The sequence below is a fragment of the Propithecus coquereli genome, unplaced genomic scaffold (genome assembly GCF_000956105.1).
Source record: "Propithecus coquereli isolate 6110/MARCELLA unplaced genomic scaffold, Pcoq_1.0 Scaffold296, whole genome shotgun sequence".
Classification (NCBI taxonomy): Eukaryota; Metazoa; Chordata; class Mammalia; order Primates; family Indriidae; genus Propithecus; species Propithecus coquereli.
The window spans coordinates 411,129-430,450 of NW_012148574.1; the positions used below are offsets into that span (position 1 = coordinate 411,129).

General features: G+C 41.2%; 1 protein-coding gene across 1 annotated transcript in view; it reads left to right on the plus strand.

Annotated features, from left to right (window-relative positions):
• The window catches only part of ZNF407 (zinc finger protein 407), a 506,579-nt gene that overhangs the window by 246,174 nt on the left and 241,083 nt on the right, over positions 1-19,322 (plus strand). Inside the window, exon 6 of the mRNA XM_012648891.1 lies at positions 11,109-11,115. Within this exon, the coding sequence (XP_012504345.1) occupies positions 11,109-11,115 (7 nt within the window). The remainder of the gene's footprint in view (positions 1-11,108; positions 11,116-19,322) is intronic.

The window sequence follows — 19,322 nt, forward strand, 5'->3', positions numbered from 1 at the left end:
ATAAGTACACACCAAAAGATATGTTCCAGAAGAAACAGCTGTTTTTATAAAAATGCCAAAGAGTTTAGAATGAGAAGCCATAATACTATTTGCTACCAAGAAATTCTTTGTCTGACCATGCTCGTTGGTCCCCTATAAATTTGGGACCCCTAAGCACAAGGGGGCCTTTGTGGATCCTGGCATCCTACCATATTTCTCTGGTTCATTGGTCCTCCCTCTTTCCTAGGTAAATATTTCGTACCTTCTCCTGTGTCTTCAAACTGCTTACTTTACTTCTGGAGAACTTACAGAACTTTCTTCAGTTGGCTATTTTTGGATACAAGTTAAGGGAATAAAATTGTACTCAGGAAGGTATTTTTCCAGACCTCTGTGCTGATAAGTCTAGGCGGGTGGTTTTTTGGTTCTATGGCAATATGGCAAATCTTAGAAAACTGTAGGTAGAGAGAACATACCATGTCCTTAGCCTGTGTCCTGCTCACTTTCTCTTTCTGTATTTCATTTCCGTTATCTCAGTCATGATTTGTCAAAGTTACAGATAATACTCTTTTCAAGGTTGATCTCTCAGCCAGTTGGCTGAAGTGCTGTGTGTGCGGTGGTGTTTGAGGGAGCTCCATTCCATCAGAAACTGGAAGAGCAAGTTTTAAAAGTTAGGGGACATTCTTTTTTCTTCTGTAGTTTGGAGAATACCTACCCCACCTCTACTTCTGTTGCATTTGTAGGATTAGGATGGGGTGAGAGATTGGAGGAAAAGGTTTATCAATAATTTTAATATTTCTCTCCAAAATCAAACATAGACTCTCTGCGTCTACTGGAATGTCTTGTTTGTTCTGACTAGTACCTAGTGTCCCAGCTCCCCACGTAGAGGGCCCTCAAGTAGAACAGAACATCATGAGCAAGGGCAGTGTGGGGGCTAACAGATCAGGTCAGCAGCAGGGTCACCTGTTACTGCCTCTGAAAAGAGCTCACCGTCTCTGTGCTGAGCATTGGGGCAGACCAGACCATTTCCAAACTCCCTATCTTCTCAGTGAAGTTTTTTAGACTTTTTGTTTTGAATTAATTTCAGAATTATAGAGGAGTTGCGAAAAAAGATTCAAAGAACTCCGGTTTATTCCTCGTCAAGTTCCAGTGTTCCAGTAATTCCTTCATAGCAGAAGGATCCAGGCCCAGTCATCATGTCCTTCTCTAGTCTCCTTCAACCTGGAGCAGTTCTTCATTCTTTCCTTGATTTCCATAACCTTGACATTTTGAAGATTAGAAGCTAGTCATTTTGTGAAATATCCCTGAGTCTGGATTTATCTGATGTTTCCTCATTATTAGACCTAGGTTATGCATTTTGACATTGAGAACAATATGTATTTTGTGGGAAAATACTATGAGATGATGAACTATTCCATTTCTTTTTCTTCTTTCACCCACTGGTTTTAGCATCCAGATGTTGCCAGATGTAGATTGTATAATTTGATTTTTCTGCCTGCATTGCTTTTTTCTCTACATTATTTTTTTCATTAATTTGTTTGTATCAGTTTGGGCTCATGGTTTTGTTTTATTCATTGAGTTATGCTCCACTCCTATCATTATCTACTCGAGGCTCCAGTCATCCTGCACTTGGCGGTGGGGTTCCCCTCAAACCACCTCCCATGTTCTTTCGATGTGTCCATATCATTTTTTCAGTACTTCTTTATTTTTTGCCATAACAATACGTTTCAGGCCTATTTAGTTCTTTCTTCACTCCAGGCCTGGAGTTCTCTATTTTTCCAAAGAGCCCTGTGTCCTTTTGCTGGAGAATGCTATTTAGAAACCAACATCTGGATGCTAAGAATGCTTATGGCTGCTGGGGCATCACTATTCCCAGGGCCTTGTGGTACACAGAGCTGGGAAGGTTGCACACATTTGTGTCTTTTCTTAGTTCTAAATCTATCTTTATATACTGACAACCATGAGGCCACACTAACACCACCAATTCCAATTCTCATCTAACCGTACAAGGTTAATTTTGGCTTTTTACATTTCCATATTTGTACCTCCCTTCTCTGACAATGTGAAATCTGCCTCATGTTATACTACACATTTGTTCAATTTGTTTGTTCATTTACCCTGTAAATAGCTAATCTCTGGACTCAATCTTGGCCACCTCCCTGCTCAGATGCCCTTATCTCCTGGGTCTCAGTCCCCCCAAGCGGCCTTTCTGCTCCTGTCAGCACCTTCCCTTTCTCTCACACTGTCACCCTTTCTCCTGTTCAAGCCGGCCTCTTAGATTTTTGGGTAAGTAGTAAGACCAGAGTGAGATTCTTAATGCATTGATCTATTGGCTTCTGGTTGGCTGTTGATGAGGGGTGCGGAAGCCTGTAGATATCTGGGTATCCTCACTGGCTGCTTCAGGAGGACCTGGGCAAGAGCAAGGGCTGACCTCCCGGCTGTGCTGCTTCTGATTTTCCTCAGCCCCGTTGGCAGTGTTGTGGCCTGGAAAACTTTCAGAACAGTCGTTACAAATTCTGACAAGGGTCTTACATTTAATCCAGATTTATATCTTAAGAGGCTGCTAGAATTAATTAGTTGAAAAATTACTCCCAAGTTGCTGAATGAACAAAGTTTTAAGATGGAATTATTTAGTTTGTCCATTAAGATACTGATGAACGTCTGCCAAAAGCATTCATTTGTTTTTATTGCAGCTGATGGGTATCTATTCTTTCCACCACTATATAGCTAGAATTTTCTGCTGATTCTGTGATGCTCCTGGTGTATGTTAGAAAATGTATTTCAGGAACCTAGAGTAGGAGCCATATTTCTAATTTTCATGTGTCTCATTTCACTTTTATGACAAAAATTCTTTCTGTGTGTATATTAAGAGCACAATCTTTGTAGTTAAGCAGACCCAGGTTTAAGTCCTAGCTGTGATACTTGCTAGTGTTGTTGTCTATGGCAAGTTATGTAACCTCTGTGATTTCATTTTTGTAATTTATGAAATTGGCCAATTTTCCTTGTCACCTCATTGGATCGTGATGATTAAATGAAATTGTGAATATAAAATCTCAGCATAGTGCCTAACACACAGGGGTAATCCGCCTCCTCTTCCTCATGGGTGACTGTCAGACACAATACAAAGGTCTCTAGATACTGTGGTGTTAGGTAAATGGGGGACCATTGGGCAGCAACTTCAGATCATGTCTTCAAAGTATATTCAGTGATACAGGAAAATTCTTAATGTTCTATATTTTAATAGTTTAATTCTAATCTTTACATTTACATGAAACAAAAATAACTGACAAGTTGTACACACACACAATGTAAATATTAGAAGGAAATAGAGCAAAATATTACCATTGATCGTCTTTTGATGATGGATTATTTATGAACGATTTTGATTTTTTACTTTATATTTTTCTGAATAGTCTATAATAATAATGTACTATTTTTAATAATATAGAATCATTTGTAATAGGCTCTCAATAAATGGTTACTACTATTATTAACCTATAAATTCTCTTTATAAAATCAAAAGCCCCTGATTTTTATTTTTCTTAGCTTGTCTTAGTGTGATGAATCCATCGTGTAATAACTATACCTGTTTGTAAGATCTCGAATAGCTGGTCCCAGATCTAGATCTGATCATCTGATCATTATTGAGAAGAAAGCTGGCAAAGACTTTTTAAAGCAATGTTCAACACATCAGTATGTCTAATTTGGGGGAGGGGGTATAGATATTTATTATTTTTAGTATGTACTTTACTACCTTTTGAGCCCAGACTGAAGGAAAGCTGCCTTAGGAACTAAATAATTTTAAAGAATGAGGCTTGCTAGTGATAAAAACCTTCTGAAATCAAAATTATTTCTTCAGGGGACTTTTTTTTTTTTTTTTTTTTTTTAGTATGAGGTTTTACAGTGTCTTTAAGAAGGTGGTGTATCTGGATAACATTTGGGAAATTGCTAAGTTTGGTAATTCACATGAGAGAGCCTGTTTTATTTTTATTTTAAAAAGTATGGTAAAATATACTATTACGTACTAATTTCTGTCTCCCAAAATTCATATATTGAAACCTTAACTCTCAATATGACTGTATTTTGAGATAGGGCCTTTAGATGGTAAATAAGTTTACAGCGATAGGACCCTAGTTCTGTAGGACTGGTGTCCTTTTAAGAAGACAGAGAGATGCCAGGGAGTGAGAACAGAGAAGAGACCATGCGAGGACTCGGTGAGAAGGTGGGGTGGCCTTCTGCAAGCCAGGGTTAGCGGATCAGGAGAAACCAACCCTGATGGCACCTTGATCTTGGACTTCTGGCCTCCAGAACTGTGAGGAAATAAATTTCCCTTCTTTAACCAACCTAGTTGGTTGGTTAAAGCCTTGTAGGTAGTATGGTATTTTGTTATGGCAGCCCTAGCAAATTAACGCAGACACATAACTTAAAATTTACCATCTTAATCATTTTTAAATGTACAATTCAGTGGCATTAAATCCATTCATATTGTTGTGCAAACTATCACCACCATCTGTCTCCAAAACTCTTTTTATCTTGCAAAACTAAAACCATGTACCCATTAAACAATGACTCTCCATTTACCCCTGCGCCCCCCAGACCCTGGCATCCACTATTCTGTGATACTTTGTTTCTATGAGTTTGACAACCGTGGAAACCTCATGTAAATGGAATCATGTTGTATTTGTCTGTTTGTGACTGACTTATTTCACTTAGCATAATGTCCTTACAGTTTATCAGTTTTGTAGTATGTGTTAGAATTTCCTTCCTTTTAAAGGCTGAATAATATTTCACTGTATGTACAAACCACCTTTTGCTTATTTATTTGTCAGTGGTTACTTGGGTTGCTTCCCCCTTTTGACTCTTGTGAATAATGCTGCTGTGAACCTACATCTCTTCACGATCCTGATTTAAGTTCTTTTGGATCTATACCCAGACGTGGATTTGCTGGACAACTTGGTAATTCTATGTTTAATATTTTGAAGAGCTGCCACACTGTTTTCCATGGTGGCTGCACAATTTTCATTACCATTAACGGTGCACTTCCTCTCCATCCTCGCCAACAGTTTTTTTTTTTTCCATTTGTTAACAATTAATGTTTAAACAGTAGCCATTGTGATGGGTACGAGGTATTGGAGAACCTATTTTAATTACATTGTCTTCATTGTACTAGTATAGCTCTTTATTTTATTTTTCTCTCACTATTTATTAGTTTCTTATATTCTAGAACTTGTAAGTAAGTTAATTTGATATTTTATTATGGTTGGCAAAGAGATCTGATATTTATTTTTCTTTTTTTAAATGCTTGGCAAGGAGAATACCAATCTGAAGGTTAATAATTGGTGTTTAATACCTTGAATGACATTTTCTGTTTTTAGGAAACTTCCTATTTGGGGCAGCTGCATCATACTTTCAAAGGAAAAGAATAATTAAAGGAGATTTTCTTCCTTTGTTAGAACTTGTGAAATGAAAATGAAAACCAGTAGTTCTGTTCAAGTGGTATAGAAGCTTTATGGTTTTGCTTTGGGCATTTAAGATATCAGAAAAAAATTTAAATATTCTTTAAGGTCTGTTTGTTAGATTCCTCCAATTTTAGGTAGTGGATTTTTTCTTCTATATGCATCATTAATTATTTGACAGCATGTGATTACTTTAGATAATATTTTTTCCATACTTTCGTGGAGGTGCGATGTACTTGGGGGAAAGAACAATGAAGGTACCGGAGAACTCTGGGTCTAGCAGTCCTGCAGTCTGTGCTCCTTTTATGCTTATGGTTTTTACTGTGGCTAAGCCATCCCCCTAGCTCTGTGTTTTCAACTCTGTTATTCAAACCTTCACCACATTCTCAGGCTTCCAGACTGCCTCCTCCAATAGAAAGATATGTGGATTCAGTCCTTCATTTAGCACTTGGTCTGTTCTAGGCCTTTACTATATCTGCCATCTATATCCTAGGGGGACTTGTTGGGGAAGATAGAAAATTAAACAGTGATTAGCAGACAAGGTAAAGAGTTTTATGCTGGCAATATGTGCAGTGTGTCTTATCAGCTAGCATATGGCGGGGAGGGTGTCCCTCATGTGAGTTAGGAGGGCCTGATGAGCTGCTCCACAGCGAGCCCACAGCCTTGGATACTCTGCTGCTGCCCTACTGTTCTAGTGCAGGCTTCCATCCTCGGAGACACCTGTGGTCCAGTATGCTTGCTGGGGCTTTGCTGTGACTTCTTCGTTGTAGGCCTGCAGAGGAAGGAAAGGAGACAGGTGAACGGGGCCCCTCATGCTGAGCACGCTCTCTTTAAGAGCCTACTCCAAAGTCCTACATGGTCCATCTTACTGGGCAGACTTTACTCTTTTGCCCGTACGTTGGCCAGGATGGAAGCTCTGCATCCAGCTGAAAAGTGACATTCTGTTACCAGAAGGAAAGGTACAGTGAACATTGGAGTAGGCACCAAGCAATCTCTGCCATGGGGCTCCTTAAAGGATATTAAATGGGCTAATCTGATCAGACTTTCTTTTTTAATGAATACATACTCTGGAAGCATTATAGGTAGTAATTTTCCTGGAAACCAGACTGATTGCAGGCAGGGTGACAGGGTGACCAGGTGAGAAGTGATGTGAAACCTACCCTCACACTCACAGCCACCTCTTTACTTCCATCGCGCCAGGTCCCCTGCGGTCGGCCTGCAGGTGGTTCCCTCCTGCCTCCCTCTGGGGTTTTGCTTCAGTACTTACCCCGTCTTTTTGATTTATCTTCTGCCATACCCCTCAGCTAACTCCTTCACCTTCGAATTATGCTACAAGGCTGTAGTGATCCCTACGTACACGTAGTCCTTGTCCAGGTCTCTTCCCCTTCACAGAGCCTCCTGCACTGGCTCCCCTCTCACTTCGTGCCTTTTCTCTCCGGCGTACTGTCATAGGACAGCGTACCACACCGTCCGTCCCTCAACCGTCAGCCCTGCCTCTCTCGCCGTAACGCCCAGTGTTCGGCCGAAACTTCACGTTACTGGATCACTTGTGGTCCCCAGCTCTGGGTGTCACCCTGAACGTGGGGACTTTTCCTTTGCTTTGCCTTCCGGCTGCCTTTGACAGGCTCCCTGCCATTCAGGACACGCATTTCACGCTTTGTAAGATGCAGGCGTAGAGTAGATGCTATGAAAATACCTTCCTCCTCTTGGCTTGATAAAGTGAGCCGTTTGTGAGTCTTCACATGGAAGAGTGTGACACGAGCTCTGAGGATGCGCGTGCTGAGCTTTCACTCCCCTGAGACGAGCTTACGTGATTCCTGTCGTAAAGATCTTGAGGCTCAGAGAGGTTAAGTACCTTTCCAGGAACCCATACTAAGTGGTAAAGATGAGATTTTTGAACCTATGTTTTTATAATTATAGTACTTATATGCTTTACTTCTCCAAGGTAAGTAAGACCATAAGATTTATCTTGTAAAAAGATCGAGCTTGTGTTCTGTTGATTTTGACATTGTCTCTAGTTATATGCGAGGGAAAAAAATAACGTTACCAAGTATCTAGATCAGGAAGATACTGCCTGTGGGTATAAGATATGATTTTTATTTAAGTTGATTTCAAATATTATAAAATCATTGAAATTAGAGTAAGGAGCAAAAAAGTCCCAGAGAAAAAACTATGAAGAGTTTTGAATTTTGCAGCTGATGTAGATTTCACTTAACTGTACTTCCTTCTGAGCCTGCATTAATAATAACAGGTCACCAGACTTGAATGGATTCTCTTTTTGTGACTTATGACTTATTTGTTATTCACACACATAGATAGCATGCACACATTACTTTTTTTCACAAAACTATCATGTATTTTTTAAGGTCGTATCTCAAAATTTGTCATTTTTGTTGACTAGCACTGGAAAAGGAGCTATTGGGTTTAGTGGAGAGAAAGTGAGGAAAAAGTCATAGCGTAGCGGGAAGAGAATTGTTCCTTTAAACCTATAGCTTGGGAGTAGAAGAGCCTCAGGCTGACGGTTTGCGGCGTGAATAAGCTCCATGTGATGTTCGTGTAGTACAACACGCTGTTGCCAAGCTGCCGCGGGAGCCTCAGCCCGCGAAGCGCCCGTGGAGATCTGCCTCCTGCTCTCAGGCGGCGCTACCTCAGTGGTGTTCCATGGTCATGGAACATGAGCTTGCTGTGTATGTCCTGTTCCCTCGGGACTATTGGGACTTTTTAAAGCCACTAGAAGCATAAGGAGGTTCACCGAATTTCATTCTAGATGCCACGTGGAACACCTCTGAATAGATTACACAGCAGGGAACCCAGACTTGATGCACATTCTAACCGGAAGATGGAACAACCCCGAGACTCAAGGGAACGGATTCGCCTCCGTTTACACCTGCAGGGTCAGCGGGGATGAGCCTGGCCCACTGCAGGTACTGTCGACGCAGTTATAAATGAGAAAGACCAGGCCTCTCTGCTCTAGAGAGATTAAATTCTGATACTGAGGAAATAGCCAATAAGCAAATGAGTGCAAAGGTAATTTCAGTTAATCGAATAGGGCAATGAATGAGTTAGTGCCAGGTTGACACTACTTTGATTGCATTGTCAAGAATGGCCCCTGACAAAGGTCAGTGAGGCACTGACCTTTGAGAGGGACCTGTGTGCTGCAGAGATGCTGGCCGGGTACAGGGAGGAGGAGGCAGTGGACACGCCCTGAGGCGAGGTCGAGCTGGCAGGGTTCCCGGAGCAGAAACCGGGTCTGTACTGCTGGGGTGGGAGTCGTGCCCTGAGAGGGGAGCCAGGGTGCTGCTGAAGGTCCTGCGACGCGCCACAGGGCTTGGCATTGTGTCTGGACTCGATCCGAAAGCCCTTGTGGAGGTTCAAGGCCTCATTTGCCCTTTGCACGTTTACTCTGGCTGATTCGTGGGCTGGCTCCTGGCAGGGGGCCAGCTACTGCAGTTGCTGTGGCTGGAGATGATGGTGGCTCAGCCAGATGGTAGCAGCGGGGACAGGGCAGTGTTGGATGGATCAGGCACTTGGATAGATTAGCTGGGCTTGCTGAGATGGGGTGCTGGGGGCCAGAGGGAAAGGGGACGGGGTGTCCCAGGTTTGTGCCTGATGCAGCAGGTGGGTGTCACCTCCTCTAAGGTGGAGGGGCTAGGGGAGAGCAGGTTTGGAGACTGTGGGGCAGGACACCATGTTCCTTTTCGAACCCTTAGTGTTGAGATGCCTTTTAGATGTCTAAGTGGAGACTGCAAATGATAGTTTAGCTGAATATGTAAATCTTGAGTTTACATGGACCAGAATTTTTCATTTTTTTGAAAATTATCTAACTTTGCTTAGAATGGAACCCTGAATTTTCTTTCAAGATCTAACCTTAGTTTATAAAACTTTAATATACGTACTTTTTTCTGGTTGGTTCAGTAGCAGTGAAACAGAATAACGGATAACCCTTGTGAATGGTGTAGCTGAGGGGTGGGAACCTGCAGCCTTGGGGCCATACACGGCCTCCTGGGTCCTTGAGTGTGGCCTTTTGACTGAATCCAAATTTCACAGAACGAATCCTTTTACTAAAGGGATTTATTCATGAAGTTTTGATTCAGCCAAGGGGCCACACTTGGGGATCTGGAGGGCCACTTGTGGCCTCGTAGATGGAGCTCTTTAAAGCAGCTTGCAAATTTAGATCACAGCATCCCTCACAATGTGGATACAATTGTCAGAGCTGATGTAGAAACTATTTTTTAAATTTTGGTCCTAAAGGGCCTTGCTGGCCTCATCCAATTCCTTTATTTTCTAGCTACTTTATGTAGAAAATTGAATGATTTGGGTGTGAAAAAATCTCTTAACTCCTTTTTTTTTTTTTTTTTTTAATACTTATCTACTCTTGTTAGAACCTGTTGGAACAATTTGAAATAAAGGTCTTTTAGAGTCTCTGTCAAAGCTTTGCTATCTAGCCTGTTCTCTGTGTCAGCATTTCTGCCTGTTATATTTAGAAGTAACTCTGGGCTGGATTAACAGTCCCCCTTCAGAAGGTCTTTGCTTTGTCTTACCAGGAGGATATGCTTCATGTTTATGTAAAACAAACAATGCATGAAGTACTTCTAGACAGAGCCATTCAGCTGTGTGTGGTGGCCTTCTACACCCACCTTCTACTGCCACTCCCTCCTCCGCCTCACGGGCAGACTACGCATGCAGGGGGCAGCCAGCTCAGGGACCTGGGAAAAGCAGAACTGAACTGTTTTCAGCCCTGCGGCGCGATGGAAGTGGATCTTAGTAGCCACAAGCTGCCTCTGTACTATTAGACGCCTTCCAGAGTTCACAGTTGACCAGCACGACTTTGGCTTTAGCTGGTCTTAGGAACAAACATGATTTTCTGCTGAATTCTGCTGAACTTTTTTCCTCCCTCCCTTCCTTCCTTCCATCCCTGACTTCCCTCCCTTTTCTTTTTTAGCACTTAGATTTCTGACAGTCCCTTGCAGAGTTGGAGATGATAATCTCTGTAGATATATATTATTTTTTCTTATAAATGCAAGGAAGAGGTGACTTCCCCCTTCTGTTGACTGTATTAGCCTCAAAGGGCTTCCCTCCAAAACCTGTCTTCCTCCCTCACCCACATTCCAGAGCTCTGTGGTAGGCAGTTCAGGACTCTTTCCAGCTCACAGATGTTTCTGATCCTGATCTGGAAAACAGCTGCCCAAACAAACCCTGATTGTCTAGAATCCATCCTTATAACTCTGCATCCAGTGTAGACATCTGCCACACAATCACAGTGTAGTGAACTCACTTATCAGGTCCAATCGTTTAAGCCATGATTTTCTCTCATTTCACTTTTTCTCTCACTACCGGGAGGGAAGCCAACACAGTTCCCTGGGCATCGCGTGAGCCCCCCGTGGCTGAAGGCCCAGTGTTCAGTGCTGCAGCAAGATGTAAAGTGGGCGGTGGTTCCTGGTGGTTCCGAGGGGTGTGTTGTGACGCAGTCGCAGCTGGGCCTGTGGTGGCCTCGCAGGGGCAGAACTGTGCCCAAGAGCACAGTGAAGATTCAGGCTAGGGTTTCGTTTGTTTGAGAGAAGGTAGTGAACTCCTGGTAGAAGGAAAAGTTTGAGTAAAGGAGACAAAGGTGTGTGTGTTTTGAAAAGAGGAGGGAAAATGTATCCAGAGATGACCTTAGGTAGATTTTCAAGCAAGAAGAGAAGTTTATAAATTTGTTCAGCCAGTATTCCGTTTTTCTGGTGTTTAGTAGAGTGCCAGTCACATTAGGAAATAGAATTATAAATATGAACACGATGCACATTCTGCCTTCAGGAAGCTGACATTCTAGGAGACGGGTCCTGTCAGCTCAAAGAGAACACGGTAGATGGTACAGGCAAAGTACCGATGGCGTCCGTGGTGGGAGTTCAGCGACGGCCGAATGTACAGCAGGTTTTGTGAGAGAAGGTGGAAAAGGGCTCGTTCTGGGCTGAGGGGTCCTCGTGAGCAAGAAGAGGCAGGGAAGCAGGACGTGGCTGGATGTGTGCTCTGGACGGCTAATGGCACCTACTGTTAGGTAAGGGCTTCTTTTAAGTTTGGAAGGGAGGGAAGGGAAAAAAATATAGGTTAGAAACTTGATGAAGAAAATATGAAGTCATGCACATTTGCTCAGAGGCTTTGCGTATCCAACTTTAGATGGCCGTGGCTGAGAGTCCTCCCCTTCCTCGGCGTCCTGACGGTTCCAGTCACCCTGGCTCCTGCCCTGTGTCTGCCCTCCCTCCCGTCCCTCAGGGGGGCAGCTACGACGCGTTGTTCGCTCGCTTACAGTCTCCCTACACTCTCTTCGCTGGGGTGTCACGACTGGACTCTGCCACTGCTGGCCCGGGTTGTACGTGTCCCGCTCCTTTCTGTGAAGGGAGCTGCTCCGGCGCATCTGGGAGCCCTGGCCTGGCCTCGCCCGAGTGAGCCCTGCTCGCCCACACACGGCTCGCTGGTCCAGATCTGGCCGGGCTTTGCCCTGCAGCCTCCCCGTGCCCAGCGTCACTCACTCAGGAGGGCGTGCCTCAGTTTCCAGCCTTCCTCAGAAGTTTTACCAACCTCCTTCACTGTTTGGTGAGTAAACTCTCTGAGTTACAGTAAAGATGCCTGTCCCTTCTTCAGAGCTCACCGACGCCAGGCTTACTTTACCAGGGGCTGTCAAATGCTTTATTTCACTTAATCCTAACAACACAGCTCTGAGGGGATCTGATTGTCATCGTCTGCATCAGAGAGGTGACGTAACTGTAGCTCGAAGAGGTTCGTACCTTGCTCAGAGGTGCAGAGCTGGTGGGTAGTTTCTCTGCACTGATCACCTGCCGACCCCACCTCTAGAGGGGGCAGCTCTCTCTCTAGGATCCCAGAACAACGAGGCTTCCTCCAGTGACTTTCTTCGGGTAGGTCTGTGCTAAGGCAGACAATGCTCCAGGAGTGGATTTTGAACGTCCTTCCAGAGGAGTCATTTCCCTGAGGATAAATAGTGGGACAAAAAATGAAAGATGTCTTATTTCCTGATGTCTTCAGCGTGTCATCAGGAATGACACCTACTGATAAACACTTCGAATGGGTTACGTTTGAAAATCTGATGAATGGCCAGTACGCAGAAGTTTGCAGGAATTTTACTATTCAGATGGGTTTATCCTTTTCTGATGTAAAGTAAGCTCTATAGTGTATCTGTTTTTTTGCTTTACTACTTTTCAAGACTAGATGGTGTGCTGGTGGTCATGATATACACCTACTGGTATATTTTTGTTGTAAAGAATGGAACAATATAGAAAGAGTCACATATAAATTACTTGGAGATAGATCATGCAATGAGGCTTACATTTTTAGCTTCGGAGGGCGGACGGGAGGCTTACATTTTTAAGAATTCTAATATTAGGTGCGGTGAAACGATAATGCATATCAGCACTGGTAATATACTGATATCTTACATGTTATTGTTGCATTAAAACAATTAAGGTTAAATATCAAACACTTCTAATACTACAAAATTTGTTTCTTGCCTGATGCTAAGAAGAACATAAATTGATTGAAAGGTTTTGGGATTTCTTTATACTAGAAATTCTAATGCCCCTTTTTTGTTGAAGGACATGCCTATTTTTTTCTTTTTTTGGAGTTTTAGTTTTTTCTTTGTGTAACTTTAGAAATTGTTTCTTCAGAAGCTCATTACTTTCTTTAAGGAAGTGTGGCTCAGTACCTGAGGAAAATGTGAAAAGAGTAAAAGTGTTGTATGAATGGGAACAATTGTGCTCTTTCATTCCAGTCATGAAGCTTTTAATTCTACACTTGGGAAAATGTCCAGATTTAAAGGCTGAGTCGCACTTGACTGAGATGTGTATTATTGAAGCCTTTATGTCTGTGCTAGTGCTGCAGAGAGTTTTAGAAGAGCAGAGCCTACCTTGCTGTTTGATTGCGTTACTTTAGAGTTGCATCTTTAAACTTGTTTGTTATCAAAATCAGACATAAAGCTGCCTCCTCACACTTGTGGTTTTACACTAATAAATACTCAGCCCTTTTGCCTTGTGGTACGGATGATACTCTGAGTATTCCGGGGAAGAGTAACAGTGCACAGCGAGGGGCTGCTGGATCCTGAATCATACCACAAGAGGTTGCAGGAAGTCAAAACATCACTGCTGATTATTTCATAGAAACTTTGTGGTTTCCAAAGTTGTGTTTATACTAATCTCATTGTTATAATTTTCACAGTTTTACTATCTTTGAATCTTTGTGATCATTCCTCAAATCACTGTTTGACCTTGTGGAATTTTAAAATTTCATTTAGTATTTTCTTGGGTAAAGGACTTTAAAAAATCTATCTGAACATTATAGTTGGGTAGTACTGTGTACCTAATCATTTTATAGGCATTTTTACTCATTCTTCTCCCTATTGTGCTTTCTTTTCTCACAGAACAGCCTAGGAAAGGAGGGATGTCTAAATTTGCTAATTCCTTAGATCTGTTTTTTTACAGTTTGCCTGTTCTCTTTCTGTAGTCCAGTCTCCTTTTACTGTTCACATTGTTTTTCAGCATTGTCAGTCACTGATACCATGTATTCTTTCTTCAGTTGATTCCTCATACTGGCAGTTACGTTTGTATTTGTTGTACTTCTATCCTTGTTTCTAAATCCTCAAACAGGTGCCCTCCAGCTTCTGCTCCCTCTCTGCCCACTCCTTACAACGCCTGCTTTCATTTTGTGCTTCTTTACATCTGCCATCTGGAGAATATATTTTAAGGGTGGAGCTTGGGGAGCCCCTACTGCAACGCGCATCCTCAGAAAGGAAGCAGCGATTCCAGCAGCCACCCTCGCTGGCCAGGGAATTTCATGGCGCTGGCCGTGCAGGGCAGCACTCAGCACACGGATGGGATCCGCTCAGATGGCTCAGTGCACGCCTGATGTTGTCTGTGCCTGTGAAGCTTTGGCTGTGTCTCACTGCTTACCGGATGTTTTGCTTTTATGCCGCTGTGGTCTTTTTTTTTTTTTCTTTTTCTTCCCCCTCTTTTAATATTCGCATTCTAGTCTAGACACCCATATTGAAAGTTCTTTTCCAGGAAGATTTACAGCCTAATCGTTTTCACCTTAATGATAAGTTATTCAAAGTACTTTTAAAATTCATATACATACTTTGTTTTATTTTATTAAAGGTTGCTTTGCATTACTTTATTTTGGCTATTTTAATTCAAAATAATTGGCAGTGAGCTCTAATACAAATACGAAGCATGTGAATAGTTTTTCCCCACAGTGCGCAATCGGTACTGGGATTCCTTGCTCAGTGAACCGAGTGTATGTTGGGCTGTTTGTTTGATTTGAGATTGATTGTTTCAAATGCTTTTTGTGTTATATAAAATGTACATCCTCTCTTGTCTTATATAAAATGTACATCTGTTCTTGGATACTTTTATGTGTAATTTCAAACTATTTTGCAGCCGTCAATCATCTTTCTTTTTTCTGTCTTGATTATCTAGAAGTTATCTATTTTTGAATGTTTCATAATTTCCATGTTTCTGTTTCTTGTGTCATTAATTTCACTATTACTGAGTACCTTCCAAAGTTGGACTTGGGAGGGAAATAGATAAAACTTAAATTTTGTTTTGCTTTTTTAATTTTAAAAGCAGCTATATTAAATGCTTGGAGAAGCACATTAAAACTTTTGATGAAAGTAACTGGGATAATTTCTTATTTAATGTATTTATACTTTTATGTATCACGCTGATAAGTGTAGCAGAATTTAGATTGGGCTTTATTAATGTACTTAAGAGATAATTTCATCGGAGAACATCTCTGTAAGTGGGGAAAACAATTGCCATTGCACATTCAAAACTACTGGATTAGTTACCATGTAGGAACATAACGATCTGTTGGAGTTCCTCCAGGGAAATGTTGAATAGAACCAGCGGTAGATACACACAAACTGGAGATTTATTTCAAGGAATTGAGTTATGCGATTGGGGGCTGGCTAGGCAAGTCTGAGATCCGAAGGACGGGCTGGAAACTCTTGGGCAGAGCCGAAGCTGCAGCCCACAGGCAGACTTCCTTCCTCTTCAGGGAAGCTTCGGTTGTGCTCTTAGGCCTGTCAACTGATTGAAGGATGCCCCGTCAGATTGTAGAGGATGATCTCCTCCTGCACTTGCTTAAAGTCAGCTGATTTCATATGTTACCACATCTACAAAATACCTGTACAGAAACACCCAGATTGGGGTTTGATTGCATAACTGGGGACTGTAGGCTTACCAAGCTGACATATGAAACTGACCAGAATCCATAGGAAACGTATTGCCAGTTAAGCAGGGCAGATAGGTACCCACGCTGTAAACATCTAAAAACTGGTATGGGTTTGTGTGTGTGTAGATTTCACATTTATGAAGGCTTTACTAGGAGATGGGACTCAGTAATAAATTGGGACTCTAATAAATTGGGCAATAAAAGAGGTGGAATAGGGAATGACATCAGTGACAGTGATATTTTTTAGTGGATACCACGAATATTCAGGAAACACTGGTAACTATATGAGTTAGGAAGGGGACCTAAGGAAGGAAGTGAAGAATTTCTTTTTGCACAAATTTGAGTTTTGTGTGCAAATTTAGTATCCATTCAAAGATCATTAGCCTTGACATAATAGAATGGGTAGAGATCTGAGATTCTAGATCAATATTCTTATTTTAGAACTACACAGTAGGAACTCCATAGCATGAAGACTTTGGGAAGATGCTGTCCTTTTCAATATGCGACTTCACACGGATTTCCAGGCACCACACATTCTTGGTCTTTCTTGTACCTCACTAGTAACTCCTTCTCCGGTCTGTTTTGTTGGTTCATCCTCTTCTCTCCATACCCTTCATGTTGGGGGAGTGGGGTGGGTGCAGGGCTTGGTCCTTGGCCCCTTCTGTATCTGTCATTCTCGCAGGGATCTCATCCAGAGCGGTAGCTGGAAGAAACATCTGTGGGCCCTTAGCTCTTAAATTGGTGATCTCCAGCCAGACCTTTCTCTTGAACTCCAGACTCGTATTTCCATCTAGTGACTTAGTCTCTCCACCTGGATGGCTAATAGACACTCAGATTTGACTTGTCTAAATGGAACAACTTGCCTCCTCTTCTCCACCCCAGCACCCTCCCCCCCAGCCCCAAGTGCTTCTCCTGTAGCCGTCTCTCTTGGCTGACGAGAACTCCATCCCTCTGTTTACACAGGCCATAGACTTTGGGATGACCCTGGACCACTGTCTGTCTCTCACATCCCACATCCCACATTTCGTCAGATTCAGAGTTCCTTCAGAGTTCGATAGCTTCTCTTCACTACCATCGTCTCATGCCTGAGTTACTCCAAGAGTCTCCTATCTGGTCCTCCTAACTAATTCCATCCCTCCCTCATGCAATCTCTTCCAGCCTGCGAGCGTTCATGCTGGAGGTGGGAACGCGTCACTCCTTTGCACTGAACTCTTCCCTGTGCCTCCTGTCTCTCAGTGAAAGCCAGATTCTGCCTCCTCTGCTGTCACCTCCCAGACCTAACCTTCCAACTCCCGTCCCTCCTGCATTCTGTCTTCACAGTTGGTCACGGTCCTTCTGCCTTTGCTTACGGTTTACCTGCACAATGAGGCCTGTCCTGACCATGCAGTTTAAAGTTGGAGGCGCCCCAAGCCCCTTTACTCTGCTTCTTCTTATGGTGCTTATCATTCTAAACATGCTGTGTAATTGCGCAAAATTTATGGATTTGTTTTCTCTTTAGTATTCGTGTTCACCCCAGTCCCCAGCACAGTGCCTGGTAGGTAGAAGGCCCTCCATGAATAAATGAATCCAGCGATTATGGCTAATGATGTTAATTTTAGAATCATTTCAAGGCCTCTATGCTAGACATTAGAGAGAAAGGAAGGTTTTTCCTTTTTTTAAAAGCAACACTCGTGTATTTGGGCCATGCACATAGATTTTAGAAAATTCAGTAATGAAACTCATTGAGAAAGAGGTATAGTCAGTCCCCCAGGTTACCTTTAGACTCAAGTACCCAACACGTTACTTAGGTTTAATTAGAAACTCCGAATTCTTTGTGTTATTTCAAAAATGAGTTTGTAGCCTGTTGCTAAGGTTGCAGTCCTAATTGTGAACATTTATTTTTAATTGTGAAAATTTACTCTCTGGATTATAGTTTTATATTACAGGTCTTGGGTGAAATTCATACTTTTTATTCTTCAAAGCTTAATATTTTATGATTTAGATTTCTTAATCTTTGTGTTGTTTCATTCAGTTATTTATATTTAGTCATTTTTGAAAAGGTTGCTTTACATTTTTTCATTCTATTGTGTACTAGACTGTAGGTTCTTTCCAATCCTAGATTATCTTACTCATTGTTATACTGCCCACATTGAGCAGATGTGTAGAAATGACAGGTGCCTAATAAAAGTATCTTGGATTTAACTCAATAACTAATTTTGTTTTCTCTGTATTGGCCCATAAATTTCCAACCTTGTTGAAACTCCATTATAACTTTGTTACATGTGCTTCTCATATTTGAAATAAATTACTGCACATTTATTTATGTAAAACAAAATACATTTTCTAAGATTTTTAAATTCTTATTTATTAATGCATTTAAATCTTTCTCATAATGATCTATGATACTTAATGTAATAGCAGTATTGTTCACATTGATGTTTCCAGTTGCTTTTCCTTCTCGTCTTTTATTGTTCTTCATTAGGTCATAAGCTAATCTTGACCCCTGAAGTTGTTCTCTAGTGATTTTTGTGTGTATGAGATTCATTTCGATTTACTTTGACCTGTTGAGTGTGCTATTTAGACAACTCTCTGCTTATTTTATATACTATATTGTTTTCTTTTTCATCTGTGCTGTTTGCTACTAACTCTTTGTGGGTTTTATAGACGTAAATACACTTCTTAGTTTCATCTATCTAAGGAGCTGAGATTCCAAAACAGAGCATAGTAATGCTTAAAAATAATATTTTGATGAAGGAACATATCAGGCTTATGTGTTTTATAATATTTTTTGTAGTATTTCTCTTAATTACTACATTTTTTGAGTACTTCCTGCTTCATCTTCATTAGAAATTCACCCTGAAAAAATAAGGCAAAGGTTTATATAAATAAAAAATAAATATTAATTCTAAACTCAGTCAGATCAAGGTTATATGGAGTTAAAGATGAAAAATTGTATAATTTGCACCTTAACACAAACTTGATTTTATCAGAGAATATCTTCATAGTGTCATATCTTCTCTAAGAAAAAAATGAAAAAAGAATACTTTACCCATCCATCTTCACTTTTTTATTTGTCTAAAAATAAAGATTAAAAGTGTGTTGCAGACTATAACAGCACAGTGAAAGAATTCTGTTATCCATATGCTTCATATGCGTGTGACTAGAAAATCTGATCGTATTTATTTAATACTGTGATTTATTCACAATCTCTATAAATTTTACTCACACTAGAGGGAATGAGATTTTGCTCAGAGAATCCCAAAATCTCGCTTAGATTTTTTTCTTTTTTCTGTTGCCTAGGTTTACTCTAGAACAGTGTAATAAATATTTATTGAGCTTACGAATAAGTCTACAGATCTCACCTCACAGGGTAACAGCAGCTCCTTGAAGAGATAAGCTCTGTTTTCCCATTTATATTTATTTGTAATATCCTCATATAGTAAACATAATTTTTGCATAAAAATTATATATACTTATATAAATGCCTCAGTAAATGAGTGGAAATAATTCTAATTTTGGTATATTTTGTTGTCTTTTGTTAAATATGTAGTTTGGTTTATACATGAAATATATTTCAAAAAAAAATTTCTAAGATGTTAAATATGTAGACAGAAGTGTTGAATTTCAGACAAATTTCATATAAAGTGCATAGGCTATCTGCACCCTGGCATGTCGAGTGCCAGGGGAAAGCTGCAG